A 17,424-nucleotide genomic window follows, 5' to 3' on the forward strand; every position below is an offset into this window, starting at 1 on the left:
CTCTGTTCTCATTCTTCTGGACTTGTCTGCTGCATTCAACACAGTAAACCACCCAATCCTTTTCTCCACCCTCTCAACTCTTTCTCTTTTTCCCCCCCTCTGACTCACAGGTGGCAACACGTGTCTCTGCGTGTCTTGCAGACATTTCTGCTTGGATGTCAGCCCACCACCTCAAGCTCAACCTTAACAAGATTGAGCTGCTCTTCCTCCCTGGGAAAGCCTGCCCTCTCCAAGACTTCTCCATTACAGTAGAGAACTCTATTGTGACCTCCTCCCAGACAGCCAAGAATCTTGGGGTGATCCTTGACAACCACTTATCCTGTCATCACAGGATCATCACAGCAACAGCACACTCCTGTAGATTCTTCCTCTACAACATCAGAAGGATATGTCCATTCTTCACCAGAGAAGCAGCACAACTCTTGGTCCAGACACTTGTGATCTCCCGCCTTGACTGTTGCAATGCACTCTTGGCCGGTCTCCCCGCCTCCGCCATCATGCCTCTGCAGCTCATCCAGAATGCTGCCGCCCATCTGGTGTTTAATCTCCCCAACTTCTCCCATGTCACCCCCCTCCCTGCTCGCCTACCGGGCTGGCAAAGGGAACAGCCCCTCCCTACTTGCAAGCAATGGTCAGCCCCCAAACCCCTGCCCAATCTCTCCGCTCTTCCACCTCGGCTGGCTGCCTGGCACCGCCGCCTCTATGTGGATGCAGCAGTCACGCTACTTGGTCATGGCTTTTCACTGTCCTGGCACCCCGGTGGTGGAACGAGCTTCCCACTGCTGTGAGGACTGCAGAGTTAGTACCTGTCTTCCACCGTAGATTGAAGACCCATCTCTTCAGGCTACAACTTAACTGTCCCTCCTAAAGACCTCTTCATCCCCACTACCCCCCTGTACAGCTCCTCTACTAAATAAATAAAAAAAAATAAAAAAAATTGTGACTGCCAATAGCCCCATGTCCTAGCATAGATTTGTTTTTCTTATGATGACTAATTGATAGATGATTCACTTACTTAGACAAATGTATTTGTTCTAAGTCGCTTTGGATAAAGGTGTCTGCTCAATGTAAAAAAAGACAGAGACAGATCACCCAGGGACACCATCTCACACGCCCACACGCATACACACACACACTGGTGGCCATGAACATGACAAAAAAGATGTTTATCAATTGTTGAAGAATTCTAATGGACTCCCTACCTCGGTTGTACAGAGTATGCATTGTATTATTATTCAACCTCATTGTAATTATTATCATTATTATTATTCATAAACCTTTATTTATCCAGTGCAGGGCGTCCCCACTGAGACCAAGGTCTCTCTTCCAGGGCAGCCCTGCTTACAGCATGAACAACAAAAGTACATTTAAAATGACAAGCAATCACAAGTTTTTACACAATACCATCAATTAAAACACGTATATTCCTCAGATGGCAGATCCTTTAGCACGGTTTAGATGCTTTCAAGAGTCTTCTAACTGTCTGTGCCAGGTCACAGAGAGTTGGGTATGAAACAGGGAAAGTCCTTGGCAGCTCGTCCTGCTTGTTTCGCTGTGGCATCATATCCCAGAGTCCTTTAAGCAATTCATCTTCTTAAGCAAGTAATCTTCTTGTCTCTGTGTATCTTTAACCTGACTGTGTGTAATCTCTGTCTGGTTGACTCTCTCTGTCACACAATCCTGTGTGTGTCTGTCTCTCTTTCTCTCTCTCTCTCTCTCTCTCTCTCTCTCTCTCTTTGTCTCTCTATGTCTTTGTCTCTGTCATACAATCCTCTGCATGTGTGTCTGTGTGTGTGTCTCTCTCTCTCAGGAGTGTGAGCAGCTGCAGAAGATGTACGCCGCTCCGCAGGATGAGAGACTGCTGGAGCACACACAAAACCAACACGTCCTGTACCAGCAAGAGCAACAGATTATACACCAGCAGATACAGGTCACAGTGAGACACACACACCGCCTGTATCAGCAGGAGAAGCAGTTTTCTTTATCGAAAGATGCATGTCACTATGACACTACACACACACACACAAACACAAGGGGTCATTATGAGACACTGTGGTGTCATCTGGGCTGATTGTGTTTTTCTGTGTGTGTGTGTGTTGAATGTTCCTCTCCCTCCTGCAGGCCCTGTCTTTGGGACATGGAGAGAGCCAGCCCAGCCACCTTACCCTCCAGCTCCAGAGGTGAGAGCACACACACACACGCTCACTCAGTCTATTGCACACACACACACACACACAGGCCTACCTACACACACTCGCTCACTCAGTCTATTGCACGCACACACACACGCACACACACGCTTGCTCACTCAGTCTATTACACACACACGCATACACATATACACACACACAGGCCTACCTGCACACACTCGCTCACTCAGTCTATTGCACAAACACACAAGCCTACCTACACACACACACACACATATGCACACACACTCGCTCACTCAGTCTATTGCACACACTGTGCAGTTCTGAGAAATGGGCGTTTGACCAGTGGTATTGTTTGTAGTCATACATCCTTGTCTCTCTCTCCCTCCTCAGGTTGCGTATCCAGCCCTCGAGCCCACCGCCTACACATCCCAGCAACCACCTCTTTAGACAGCCTAATCAGAGCCCTCCTCCTGGCTCTGAAGTGATGATGCAGGGGCATGGTCAGTCTTACTCTCGCGAAAACCCTCCGCCACTTTCTTGTTAAACCACGTCAGGACTTTGATGAGAACAGAGAACAATGATGGTTGAATTCACTTGTTTACAGAGTTTTCTATTTGTGCAAACACCTTGCGCTTACTCTCCTCTTACTCTCCTCCCTTTCCCCTCCTCTCATCCCTCTCCCTCTCTTCTCATCCCTCTCCCCCGTCTCTCATATCTCTCCTCTGTCTCTCATCTCTCTCCTCTGTCTCTTTTCCCTCTCCTCTGTCTCATCTCTCTCCTCTGTCTCTCATCCCTCTCCTCTTTCTCTCATCCCTTTCCCCCCCATCTCTCATCCCTCTCCCCCGTCTCTCATCCCTGTCTCCCACCTCTCCTCCCCCCAGGTGGCCAGTCTGCAGTACAGTACCAGCATGGTGGCTCCCCCCTCTACCAGCCCCAGAGCGGGAGCCCCCCCCTCCCCCGGGTCACCCTGCCCCCGCTGCAGCAGCAGCAGCCCAGCCCAGCCCGCGGAGGAGGAGTGCTGATGACTCAGGAGCAGCAGGTGACCATCCAGGTCCAGGAAGTGGAGCTCGGGGGTGGGGCCCAGCGTCAGGGCTTCCTGTCCACGCCGTGTGGCCACAGAGTCCTGGGGAAGCAGCTGAGCGCTGACAACGTCGAGACACACAGGTGACTCCCCATCCGTCCGTCCAGCGTCACCCCCGTCTTGGTACTCGAGGTGTCTGTCCACCACCAAAAATGCACTTAACCATCGGATTTTGTAGCTGGGGGGGTTTTGTTTTTCTTGACTTCTCTTCTTCCATTTTCTTTCTTTCTTTTCTCTTTCTTTCACATTTTATTTTGGCCATTGCCACTTTCGCGGTGACCTTTGTGTATTGGGGGGGGACGTCCTTCTCTGTCCTCTCTCTCTTTGTTTTAGTTTTTTGTCTGTTTTTTTACGATGTTGAACGGTATTCAGCATTTCCATATTGTCTGCTCATATCTCACACTTCTTCCTGCAAGCCTCTGCAGAGGCGAACGCTTCATCATTTATATTTATGCATGTTCCACAACAAGCAAAAGCCCAGTTAAAGGATCTACAGCTCTATAGACAGTGTCGCCCATGTGGCGGTTTTAGGATAGAACTGCGTATAAGAGTGGGGTCTTACACAATACTGAAAATGTGGTCTTAAACCTGATCGGTTAGTGGTTTACAGGGATTTGTTTTTTGCGATTAATACTATTACCAATGTTTTATTGATAACCAAAACCTGCTCTGCCAAGATCAACACCACCACGTCATCACCTTTGAAGGCTCCACTCTGATTCTCTGGCTATGGGGATTTAAGTTTGGGGGGGGGGGGTCTGCTTGAGGTAGACGTGTTGATAAACTGATACACTTCCCGCTCCGGCCTGCCCTGTCCAGCCCCACCCCTCATCCCTCTTTGCTCCTGTCCGTCTGCGTGTCATCGGTCACTTCTCTATATTTGGTCCTTGTTCGCTGAGGGGAAAGAGGTTGTCTGTGTTACTACATCTTGCATGTAAAATGGTTGTATTTTGTTTCTGTAATTGAACCTACTACTGTATGTCATTGGAGTCTCAGGAGTCTACTACTGTATTGGAGCCCAGGGTTAAAACACACTGGTTGAGAGTGTAAGCATGAGGTGCTGAGGTGGTAGTGGTAGATGATGACAATAGTGACCGCTGACTATTCTCCCTCCCTCTGCCCCCCTCCCTCTATCCTTCCATCTCTCCCTCCCTCCATTCCTCTGCCCCCCTCCCTCCCTCCCTCTGCCCCCCTCCCTCTATCCTTCCATCCATCCATCCCTCCCTCTCTCTGCCCCCATCCTTCCATCCATCCCTCCCTCCCTCTATCCTTCCATCCATCCATCCATCCCTCCCTCCCTCCCTCCCTCCCACTCAGTCGCAGCCTGGCTAGGTTCTCGACCACTGGGTACGACCACTCCCATTTCAACCCCCACCTCTTCGAGGGGTCTCAGGGGCCATTTGGGGTGGTGGGCAGTTGCAACCCCTACCTGCAGGGGGCGTCCCTCAACGTCCCCGGTTTGGAGGACTACCCGGGCGGGGTGGTGGGTGGGACCGGAGGGGGGTGCTACGGGAGCCCCTCAGCCCTGCAGCAGGCCCTCCTCTCGCCCACCCCCCTGGAGTACCGGCCCTCCCAGCACGTCACCCCCACCCTGCAGGGGCTCCTCTCCCCCCGCCACTCCCTGACGGGCCATGCCAACCCACGCCTGCCCACACAGGACATGGCCGCCCTGCTGAAGAGGCAGAGCCCCCGGCCCACGCCCCCCATCCCGCCCAACACCCCCCAGGACTACGGGGAGCTGCTGCTGATGCGCCAACTCAGCCAGGCGGAGTCTCTGGACCCCCAGATGGTCCCCCCACACTACCACCACCTGCTCCAGATCCGGACCCCGGACCCCCATCCCCCCACCCTTCCACACTCGGAGAGCATGGAGGAGGACAAGCTGCCAGGGTATCACAAGGGTCTTCTGGCCAAGGCCGCAGTCTGCGGAGACGGACACAAGCTCCTGGGTCCGCCCCGGGGGGGCACACCCCCCTACAGCTCGCCCACACACAGACACGCCTACATGAGGAACGCCACCACAACCAGAGGTGAGGCAGGAGTCGCTACTCTAGGTCTTGAACGATTGAGGATTTTGGTTTACGAGTATTCTGACAAGTTTTTTTTTTTTTGTGGGTTAGGGTTAGAGGGGGGGGTAAATCAGCTTTTGAAAAATAGAATTGTATGTATGTAAGTATATGCCTTCAGTAAGTATTCACCCCCTGGACTTTTTCCACATTTTGTTGTGTTACAACCTGACTTTAAAATAGATTTAATTGATGTTTTTTTCACTGACCTACACGAAATACCCCATAATGTCAAAGTGAAAATTATTTTTTCAAAATATTTATATTTAATAGATATATTTTAATTAAAAATGAAAAGTGTCAAGTATTATCACCCCCTTTGCTATGACACTTCTAAAATTAGCTTAAATGCAAAAATGTCTTCAACCAATCACTCAATAAGTTTTAGTCCATCTGAGTGCAAGCATAATAGTTCATGTGATTTCTGAATTAATATCTTTGTTTTTATAGGGTCTCTGATTTGCATAGAAATCAATTACACACTGTGTTGATAAGGTTGTCATTACAAACTGAGGAAATGGAGAATAACAAAACTGCTCAGGAATGCTACCCTGAGGCCTGGGGAGACAAAAAAAGCACAGATGGGACATCATCCCAGTCACTCTACAAAATTGGCCTTTAACCAAGTGGCCAAAAAGATGGAATGGAAAATAATCTATCTCAGATCCATAATTGTGTTTGCAACAATGAATTCAAGTGATACCGATAAGACAGTGGCCAGAAATGTGTTTATTTGGTTTTACTACGAAGCATTAGTTTTAGTGCAAATCCAGCACATGCAATGCAGTTTCTGCACCATCTCTCGTGTGAAGAATAGGAGTAGCTGCATCATGTTATGGGTATGTTTGTCACCGGCAGGGACTGGGGAGTTTGTCAGGATCAAGAGAAAATAATGAAATTTGCTGAGTTGGTATTGACAGCCTAATCCACACAGTGTGTAATTGATTCCTATGCAAACCAGAGACTATAAAAACAAAAATATATTAATTCCAAATCACATGAACTATTATCCTTGCACTCAGATGGACTCAATTCAACTTATTGAGTGACTAACATTTTTGCATTTGAGCTAATTTTAAAAGAGTCATAGCAAAGGGTCTGAATACTTATGTAAATGAGTTATTTCTAAACCTAACATTTCTAAAAACGTGTTTTCGCTTTGTCATTATGGGGTATTATGTGTGGATTGATGGCAACAAGTAAATGTAATCCATTTTAAATTTAGTCTATAACACAACAATGTATAAAACGTGAAGGTGTCTGAATACTTTGCGAAGCCACTGTATATACATGTACATACACATATTATTGTTATTATTATTTGTTTATTTTTAACATGGTAATGTACACTCACGGCCACTTTATTAGGTACACCTTGCTAGTTCCCCCTTTTGCCTTCAGAACTGCCTTAATTCTTTGTGGCATAGATTCAACAAGATGCTGGAAACATTCCTCAGAGATTTTGGTCCATATTGACATGATAGCATCACACAGTTGCTGCAAATTTGTCAACTGCACATCCATGATGCAAATCTCCCATTCCACCACACCCCAAAGGTGCTCTATTGGATTGAGATCTGGTGACTGTGGAGGCCATTGGAGTACAGTGAACTCATTGTCATGTTCAAGAAACCAGTTTGAGATGATGTGAGCTTTGTGACATGGCGCGTTATCCTGCTGGAAGTAGCCATCAGAAGATGGGTACACTGTGGTCATAAATGGTCAGCAACAATACTCAGGTAGGCTGTGGCGTTTAAACAATGCTCAATTGGTACTAAGGGGCCCAAAGTGTGCCAAGAAAATATCCCCCACACCATTAGATATTTGCGTTAACGAGCAGTTGAACAGGTGTACCTAATAAAGTGGCCGGTGAGTGTATGTTCATTATAGTATATTTGGTATTATTTCCTGTTGTATATGCTAAGATATTTTCCATTTTAATTGGTATAGTTCTTTAGATTTATTTTTTAATTACACCCCTCATCTGCTCCCAGCCCATCCCACCTCTCTCGATATACCACCCTCTCTTGGTTTCCTTGTGCCATATATTCTTCAATTGTGCTGTGATGCCTCACATAGTTCCTAAAACGTTTAAGTCTTAGAGCCTGCACAGATTTTAAGCTAAAAAATGAATGAACTAAGTCACCCAATAGTGCTTTTTGTAAGGTTATTTTTTAGATTAATATTGTTTTTTTGCCAGACATTCCTCCACCTTAGACCAAAAGTCAGACACAAGGGGGCAATACCAAAACAGATGTTCTATTGCTTCAGTGTCCTCACTGCAGAATCTGCATAGTGGCGATTGTTCAATGCTCCATATGGTGAGCATTCTTTTGGTTGCAATAATTTTATACAGTATTTTAAATAGAAAAAAACCGTAGTGATGAGTCAGTTGTTGTTTTATTTTTAATTCATGAACCTGATGCCATGGGATAAGAACGTCAAATATCTGTTCCCAGTAATCTTAATATATGCCATTTACCTGATGCTTTTATCCAAAGCGATTTACATTGCAGTGCAGAGTGCATACATTTTTCAGTATATATGGTCCCAGCGGACTTCTATCCTATATGGCGAAGCGGTCAGTGTTTTTGACCTTAAATGAAACTGGTATACTGATCTTTTTCAGCCATTTGTGATTTTTAATGTGAGGCAGACAAACTAAATCCTTACCTTTTAATTTTGTTTAAAATTCCAAATAAACAGATTTTTCATATAATTTGAAGGACGAATCATCTGAGATGGTTGTGCCATAAGTAAATATGTGAGTTGAGATATTAATTAAGGAGTTAATCAGTGTGATTTTTCCATAGATGGATAGGTATTTACCTCTCCATGTTTGCAAGATCTTGTCTATTTTAGTTAACTTTCTATTTGTATTATGTATGGTAGTGACTTCATTTATGTCTTTGGGTATATGAATACCAAGTATATCTACTGCTCCATCAGACCATTTTTCATAATTTGATTTTAATCCAGACAGACGAGAGAAATTGTCCAAGTCCTTAATCAGACCTAGCAGTGATCTAGATTGAGGACCCAGGAAAAAGCTTGAATCGTCCGCATACATTATCACTTTTGTGTTCAACCCCTGAATAACTAACTCCTTGATCATATTATTGGATCTGATTTTTGTTGCTAGTATTTCGATGGCCATTACAAACAAATATGGTGACAACAGACAACCTTGTTTAACACCTCTTGACAGTTCAATACTCTCAGAGAAGTATCCATTATTCATTATTTTACACCTGGGGCCGCTATACATAACTTTAACCCATTTTATAAGGGATTCTCCAAAATTAAATTAGTCAAGGAAATAAATAAATAAAATCCAATCGCAGTTTATCAAAAGCCTTTTCAAAATCCGCTATGAAGACCAAGCCTGGTTTCTCTGATGTTTCGTAATGTTCTATTATTTCAAGTAATGTTATCGTATGTTATCTCCAATGTATCGTCCATGAAGAAATCCTGTCTGATCATGATGAATAATGTCTGGTAAGACTTTCTTGATTCTGTGCGCTATACATTTTGCCACGATTTTTGCATCACAACATTGTAGGGTAAAGAGGCCTCCAGTTTTTTTAAATAGACTGTGTCTTTATACTGACCACCCAGATCCTGTTTCAGTAATAGTGAAATCAGACCCTCTTGTTTGCCATTTTTGTAGGAATATTTCAAACTTGCCAGTTATGGATCTCTAAGTATCTAAAAAATACTTCTACTGGTATGCCATCAAGACCAGGGGTTTTTCCTGTTTGAAAAGATTAAATTGCCTTAAGAAGTTCATCTTCTGTAATTTGACCTTCGCACATTTTTTGTGCTGATGATGAAAAATGACTATCTTTCGGAAATAAGTAATTGCAATGATCATCGTTGATGGGGAGATGGAGGAGACTGAAAAGAGAACATACACTCACCGAGCACTTTATTCTGAACACCTGTCCACCTTCTCATGGTGGAGGTGGTGTAATGGTGTGGGGAATATTTTCTTGGCACACTTTGGGCCCGTTAATACCAATCAATCATTGCTTGAATGCCACAACCTATTTGAGTATTCTTGCTGACCATGTGCATCCCTTCATGGCCACAGTTTACCCATCTTCTAATGGCTACTTCCAGCATGATAATGCACCATGTCACAAAGCAAAAGTCGTCTCAAACTGGTTTCATGAACTTGACAATGAGTTCAGTGTTCTTCAGTGGCCTTCCCAGTCACTGGATCTGAATCCAATAGAACACCTTTGGGATGTGGTCGAATGGGAGATTCACAGCTTGAAAGTGCACCTGAAAAATCTGCAGGAATTGCATGATGCAATCATGTCATCATGGACCAGAATCTCAAAGGAATGTTTCCAACATCTTGTGGAATCAATGCCACAAAGAATTGAGGCTGTTTTGAGAGCAAAGGGAGGCCCTACCCAGTATTAGTATAGTGTTCCTAATAAAGTGTTAAATGAGTGTAGATTAAGAAGCCAAATATGTTTATCGTCCAGCAGCATCTTCAAAAGGAACCATGTACTGAGCAGATCTTTTTTGACAGTTTGAACAATAGGATCAGATCAAGTTTTTTTTTTTTTAAATAATAGCATCACTCCTTTTGATTTTTTTTGCCCATGACAAAAGTACATTTCATTTTCCACGTAACTTCTTGTAAACAATAAATCTGATACTCTTTCTCCTTTAATCACGTAAAAACTGCTCTTCTTTTCTTATGATCTGCTAAACCATTACAGTTATAGCTAGCTATACTTAATTCACCAATTACCATAATAATACGCAGGTTTCTATTTTTTGTATTCGAGGAATCGTTTCAGCCTTGTACTACTCTCTTGAAAAGATGCCACTACGGCCTAGTGCCTCTACAGGCAACAAGTCGCCACTACAGCCTACAGCTGTGTCCTTCTACATGACACCCAAAAGTCAAACCCGCAGTATGCTGGTAGAGCTTAGGTTGACTTCTTCAATGGTCAATGATGAAAAAGGGAAATAATAATCATAATCCCTCTCCCCTCCCTCCAGATGATGAGCATGTTGACTGCAGGACCCCCGGCCAGGTGATGGAGGTCCCTGGTCATAACGGGGTGGGGTACCCTACCAGGGGTCCCCAAGGGGACGACTACCGGCCTCGGGGACAGCTGCAGCGCCACCACACCATCCAGACCTGCGACGATGCCTATGTGAGTGGCACCGGTCCTTTTATGGCTATGGTTCAATTCAAATTCAATTCAAAGTGTTTATTATCATATGCACAGTAGAAAACATGTTTCCCTCTACAACGAAATTCTTGCTTTGCTGTCCGCAGAATGCCAACCAATGTAAAATATACAATACTAAAGAATATATAATATATACTAAACAAAATGTACTAGACAGCAAAATTTAAGCCATAAAATAAAATAGCAGCAATAATAATAATAAAACAGTGCAAATGTAGCAGTGCAATTATGCATGTGCAAACTGGAAAATTCAGTTATTGAGGTAGTAAAGTTATATTAATCTCCTATGGGTTGTTTAGGAGCCTGATGGCAGTGGGAAAGAAGGAGTTCTTCAGTCTGGTGGTCCTGCATTTAACACTTCTGTGCCTCCGGCCTGAGGGTAGAAGTGTGAACAGTCCGTGCTGGGGGTGGGTGGGGTCCTTGAGGATGGAGGCGGCTCTCCTGTGGACTCTGCGGTGGTAGATGCTCTGCAGAGAGGGCAGTGGAGTCCTGGTGATTTTCTCAGCGGTCTTCACCACTCTCTGCAGGCGTCTGCGGTCCATAGCAGTAGTGCTGCCGTACCACACAGTGATACAGCTAGTTAGGATGCTCTCAACAATGCAGCTGTAGAAGTTGCTGAGGATCTTGGGCGACATGCCAAACTTCCTCAGCCTCCTTAGAAAGTACAGCCGCTGTTGGGCCTTCTTAACCAGCTGAGTGGTGTTAAGTTAACCCTCGATGTCCCTCTAGCCCAGGGGAGGCTGGTGGAGGTAGAAATCAGAGGACGGGGCTCATTGTAATGCATGGAGTGGAATGGTCGTGTTTGATACCGTTCCTTATTCCATTCCATGCATTACAATGAGCCCCGTCCTCCGATTTCTACCTCCACTTGCCTCTCTTGCTCTAGCCTCTTTCTCTCTCTTTCTTTCTCAGACAACTTCTATTCTCCGACATTAGATCAAATCCCCCTAATGTACCTCTACCTCTTCATAGGATCAGGCAGAGCCCATGTCTGGGATGAGCCTATTGGCTGGGAAGGCCCTAAGCTCCGCCCGCATGTCTGACATCCTCAGCCAATCATCTCTGACGGGAAGCCAGCAGCAGCTACACCAGCAGGAAGAGTCGGGTCAGTGGAACGAACACACATACACACATTCCTGGCTCAAAAAAGGGCTTAGGTGGGGAGCGGGACATGGGGGCGGAGTCATGGCTGTTAGGGGGGGTCTTCCCAAGCCTGTGTGTTTTCCTGCTGCATAGCCCTAACTTGCTGCTTGAAGTGAGGCTGGATCTTAGATCGATCAGGGAGCGTAAGATAGTTAGTAAACAATGTTCGGATTAGCTCTCTACTTGCGTAACTAGCTTAATATAATGAGCCTGAGATTCAGTCGGGACACCCTTTAACGTTATGGCCTATAACGAGAGCACCTCACTAGACTCTTTCAATGTCTTACCTTTGTCGGGAATCAATATGCAAATAACTAGTTTAAGTAAGAGTCATTTCCTGTCATGCTATATTTACGTCAGAAATGTCCCCCCTCATTAGATTATAAGATTCTATTTGCAGAAATCGAAGAATTTGATACAACACAACTAAGGAACATAAAGTAGTTTCTAGGCTTAACCTGGGTCAATTATATTGCATGCTTAGATTCTAGCAGACTATCCGAGCACACAGATCGATCTGTTGCATTTTTGGACAAATGAGAAAAGCGTATCAAATTTTAGATTTATTTTAGAAAAGCAATAACATAAGCAATTCTGCTTACTTCAAGTCATACAATCAAAAGTGGAAATACACAAAATATAAAACATACTTTTGTTGGTGATTGTTCTAAGAAAATAATCTAATGAGAAAAGATTGTCTTTAGCAAGACTATACGTGCTAACTCACGTAGGAGATCGGGTAAGCCGACTCCCCGAACAGTAATTCTGAAAACTTTTTATAACATCCCAGACCAAATGGAGTTTCTATAGAACACATCAAAGGACCTTTTATCAAATGGGGATACCTTCTGGTAAATTGTAAAACAACAATAGTATTCAATCATACACAGAGTTCTCTACAGGTCTTCAGCTGGGCCCGGAGATAACGGTGCGATATCATGACTGTTGTAATAAACTGGTTGTTCGTTTGACTGAATTCCTGTGGAGCATAATCAAAACATGTTAAAAAGAGATCAAATATGACTATACACACATCTATGAAACATTCAAATGTCATAATTGGAACACCTAGAGGAGAGAGGGTGTGAAAAGGTCATGATGATTCAATCGCCAACACAACGTTGTCCAGGCGTGCCCACTCTCCTGTGACACGATGAATCAGAAGAGTTGTAAAGTGATAACAGCTAATCAAGGCAATTCCTTTAGCTTATAAACACAGATAGTGATTCACATGTAAACTCATGGAAATGGCATGTAGTGGTCATGAATTTAGCCAAGCTGTATTTCCCACACTCATCATATTTTCAGACCAGTTTAATAATCCTGGTTACTTCCCATCCTGGTCACCACCTCTTCCATAGACTCCCATCCAGCAAAAGGTTCTGGTCTATCAACACCAAAACCTCGCGCCACCTAAACAGTTTCTTCCCCATGGCAGTGGGGCTCACAAACAAGCTCCCTGCCTCTCACTGACTCTGGGACTTCCACTCCACCCTGTCTCACACACACACACAGCACTGACAGTGTAATTTATAGTTATTTAAAATTATTCTAATTCATAGTGTTACATGCCCCATACCCATTTCACAGCCTCTAGCCTCATTGCCACTTAGCCTCGCACAGCCTACAAATGTATTGTTTTGCGGTTCTTTTTTGTAAATTTGTTATTGCTATTTTGTTAATATTTTGCTATTTTGTAAATTTCTTGTCAATATTTGCTATTGTTTTTTTATGTCCCATGCACCAACCTCACCAAGTCAATTTCCTGTATGTGCAAATATACCAAATAAAAGAATTCTGATTCTAACCACATTGCATGAAAATGCGCCTTTAATGGAGTAAATAGGGAAATAAATAGCGTTTTCCTTAGGCGGGCTGAAAAACATCAAGGTGGGCCGCCCAAAGATTCTCTATGCAGGAAAAACCCTGGAATGTAGAATATTGATATACACTCACTGGCCACTTTATATCTAATCAGCCAATCAAATGGCAGCAACTCAATGCATTTAGGCATGTAGACATGGTCAAGACGACCTGCTGAAGTTCAAACCGAGCATCAGAATGGGGAAGAAAGGTGATTTAAGTGACTTTGAACGTGGCATGGTTGTTGGTGTCAGACGGGCTGGTCTGAGTACTTCAGAAACTGCTGATCTACTGGGATTTTCACCCACAACCATCTCTAGGGTTTACAGAGAATGGTCAGAAAAAGAGAAAATATCCAGTGAGCGGCAGTTCTCTGGGCGAAAATGCCTTGTTGATGCCAGAGGGCAGAGGAGAATGGCCAGACTGGTTTGAGATGATAGAAAGGCAACAGTAACTCAAATAACCACTCGTTACAACCAAGGTATGCAGAAGACCGTCTCTGAATGCACAACACGTCGAACCTTGAAGCAGATGGGCTACAAAAGGGGGTCCAACCCAGTACTAGCAAGGTGTACCTAATAAAGTGGCCGGTGAGTGTACATATTTCCATATGTATGTATGTGTGTGTGTGTACGTTTCCAGTGTGTGACGTGGAGGGAGAAGTCCATGCTGCAGCCTGCTACCCGTCCTCCTGCACCAGCAACATGCTACTTAGCTACAAGCCCCCCGACCTACAGTACAGTGTGGAGCAGGCTGGGGTCTAACGCAGGTACACAAACACACTACACGTAGACCACCAGGGATGCTGGTAGAGGTAGAAATCATTGGGACGGGTTCATTGTAATGTAATGCATGGCACGGAATGAGGAATGGTATCAAACACACACACGTGTCATGCATTACATTACAATGAATCTGTCCTTCAATTTCTACCTCTTCTCCCTCTCTCTCTCTCTCTCTCTCTCTCTCTCTCGATTTCTACCTCCATCACCCATCCACTACTAGACCTAGTTTTTGTGCAGACACTTCCCAATGTTTGACAGTGCGTTCCTCAAGTCTAGTGTGCTATCTTTCATTGCGTCATCACTATGGCTTGTCTGATGTCATCCCTCCCCCCTCTCTCTCTCTCTCTAGGTGGAGTCTGTGCTGTATAAAGATCCATATCAGCCAATCATGTTGAGCAGCATGGGCGGAGGGAGGAGGGGAGCCAAACCCTGCTGTCCTGGGAGGAGGGGCTGAAGTCGTGCCAGCAGCGTTTTACATTCTGCACAGCCCACCTAAGCAAGCGTCGCCATGGCTTGGGTCTCTCTAATTTTTTGTTCTTCCATCGGTTTGGATGGCTCCTCCCTGTGCCCCCCCCCCCTTAACTGTTACTCATCCATACAGGCAAACGTATCGGTAACACCAAGTCTGTGCTATGGATGTCCCCTCTCCCCTCTACTGTTTTCCAGTTGGACCATTCCCGGAGCGGGCTGTAACCTCTGATCCAATGAGGCTCTCTCACATGCGCGCGCACACACACACACACAGACACACACACATTCATACAGGCAAACGTTCATACAGGCAAACGTATCAGTAATACACCAAGTCTGTGCGCAGGGGAATGTCCCTTCTCCTTTTTACTGCTTTCCAGTTGGACCATTTCCGGACCGGCTGTAACCTCTGATCCTATTAGGCTGTCTCAGAGTGACCCATTCCATTGGGCTTGTGCAGGTGTTGGGGTCAGGCTCAGGGGGGTGCTCAAAACAAACCCTGGTGGAGCTCAGTGACATTGTGACTGTACAGGACAAACCAACTCTCATCTTTTTTTTCTTCTTTTTTTTTTCTTTTTCTTTTTTTAATTTCTTTTTTTTTTTACGGCGGTTCATGTAGAATTATGATCATTATTGATACTATTATTGTTGCTGACTGTTTTCTGTAAAATTCGTTTTATTGTTATTATGATTATAATGAATATTATTATTATTGTTTAATTTATTTTATTTTTTTAGGTGTTGGAGAGGCTTTTTTTTAATATTGTTCTTATTATTTGTATTTTTTGGATGTCGTTGTTGCTGTTTTGTCTTTTCTTTTTCTTTTTTTGTGGGGTGGGGGTATATGTTGCAGGCTTGTGGTTGTGTGTCGGGGGGGCTGACACCTAAAGGACATAGCCCCCCCTTCCCCCTACTCTAGCTCTGTTATTACTGTAACCATGGAGGTGACGACTACTCCTCTTCACACGTGCTGCCCCACCCCATCCCCTTTTCTATCTCTCGCCCTATTGTTATCCCCTCTCTCTCTCTCTTTTTGAAGCCTGGGAGGCAGCCATCCCTGCATCATGTGATCACCGCGAGCCTTTCCCTGTCCAGCGCTCAATATGGGACTCACCTCCACTCCTTAAAAGGAACAGACATCAGAAACTGTGTGTGTGTGTGTGTGTGTGTGTGTGTGTGTGTGTGTGTGTGTACGTGTACAATGAATGGTGTTTGTGTGTTTGTATAGACTGTAATATAATGAATGGTGTGTGTGTGCGTGCATAGACTGTAATATAATGAATGGTGTGTGTGTTCGTGCATAGACTGTAATATAATGAATGGTGTGTGTGTTCGTGCATAGACTGTAATATAATGAAAGGTGTTTGTGTACCCCCCCCCCCCCCCCGTGTGTGTGTATAGACTGTAATATAATGAATGGTGTTTGTGTGTGTGTGTATAGCTAACGGCAGCAGTCGGACCACCTGTTCCCCAGCAGTGTAAGACAGTCCATAAGATAAGACCCCCTTCCCCCAAGTGTCCCAGGAGGTGGTTCCATTATAATTTTATTATTGTCTCTTTTTTTCTTTTGGACTAGAAACATACTTAAGTGAAACAACGATTTAAAAAATTAATTAATTAAAAAATAAAAACTGAGATCAACAAATAAATATATATATATATAAATAAATTAATTAAAAGGACTAATGACTCGGCTGATCAACTTCAAGAGTACTGTCTTTATCGATATGTATCTGTGCTTCTGCCTATTTATGACTGCATAGGACAAACTGTACCAGTGTACTCCTCTCTCACACACACACAAACTCACACATACAAAACAGAATTGAAATACTTTATAAATACAAGTGACGTTAGTCTAAGTCGAAGACCCCCCCCCCCACACACACACACACACTGCCAGCGATAGGGATGTAATTGCTGTTAAACAGGAGAGCTAATCGATCTGCATCTCCATCTCTGTGAGGAGCTACTTTGGTCTTGTTAGGATCAAAATACGTCTTTGACATGCTTGTACAATATGTGTGTCTCTCTCTTTCTGTTTGGATTTGAAATCAAACCACGACTGAGGTCAAAGTAGAGATTTCCTTCCTTCCTTTCCTCCCCTCCCTCCCGATTGAGTTAACCATTTAAACGTTTTTCAAACACACTCCCCTTAGAGGAGCTCTGAAAGTATTGATTATTAATTATGATCAAAGTGTTGATATTAATGATGATCAATGTTGTCTTGAAGTCTCGAGCCAATGGGAGAGGCCCATGGCGATGTAGGCCCGTGGCGAAGCCATACAAACCAAGTGTAGTTATGGAAACACACACCTCTGGGTTAGGTCCGTTTTCTCTGTGCGATGAAGTCAATGGGCCCATGTTTCTCAGACAGCATTCTAATGCAGTGTTCAAAACTCTCACACACACCATGTTTCTCAGAAACAGCATTCTAATGCAGTGTTAAATTTGAAGGACTTTTGTGTTTCCCCATTTTTCTTTAGCAATATTACCGGAGTAGTTACACATGAACATTTATTTTTTTAACTTTCTATATAAACATAATAATAAACAAGCTATGCTACAAGTCAATGATGAGTCCTGGTCTTCGTGCATGTAGCATAAGCTTAATATTAGCGTAGCATTAGTATTAGCAAGACA

The 17,424-nt window shown here is 44.2% G+C and overlaps 1 protein-coding gene across 2 annotated transcripts in view; it reads left to right on the top strand.

Annotated features, from left to right (window-relative positions):
• Positions 1-17,347, top strand: part of LOC310823861 (serine/threonine-protein kinase SIK3 homolog) — a 70,084-nt gene extending 52,737 nt beyond the window's left edge. For both annotated transcript variants that reach the window (XM_083696744.1, XM_083696743.1), the window contains exons 17-25: positions 1,811-1,930; positions 2,122-2,180; positions 2,544-2,653; positions 3,035-3,317; positions 4,552-5,264; positions 10,323-10,480; positions 11,492-11,624; positions 14,168-14,294; positions 14,660-17,347. In XM_083696744.1, the coding sequence (XP_083552870.1) occupies positions 1,811-1,930; positions 2,122-2,180; positions 2,544-2,653; positions 3,035-3,317; positions 4,552-5,264; positions 10,323-10,480; positions 11,492-11,624; positions 14,168-14,289 (1,698 nt within the window). In that variant the 3' untranslated portion in view covers positions 14,290-14,294; positions 14,660-17,347. The remainder of the gene's footprint in view (positions 1-1,810; positions 1,931-2,121; positions 2,181-2,543; positions 2,654-3,034; positions 3,318-4,551; positions 5,265-10,322; positions 10,481-11,491; positions 11,625-14,167; positions 14,295-14,659) is intronic.
• Positions 17,348-17,424: the final 77 nt, after the last annotated feature.

The sequence above is a fragment of the Argentina silus genome (genome assembly GCF_951799395.1).
Source record: "Argentina silus genome assembly, chromosome: Y".
Taxonomy (NCBI): Eukaryota; Metazoa; Chordata; class Actinopteri; order Argentiniformes; family Argentinidae; genus Argentina; species Argentina silus.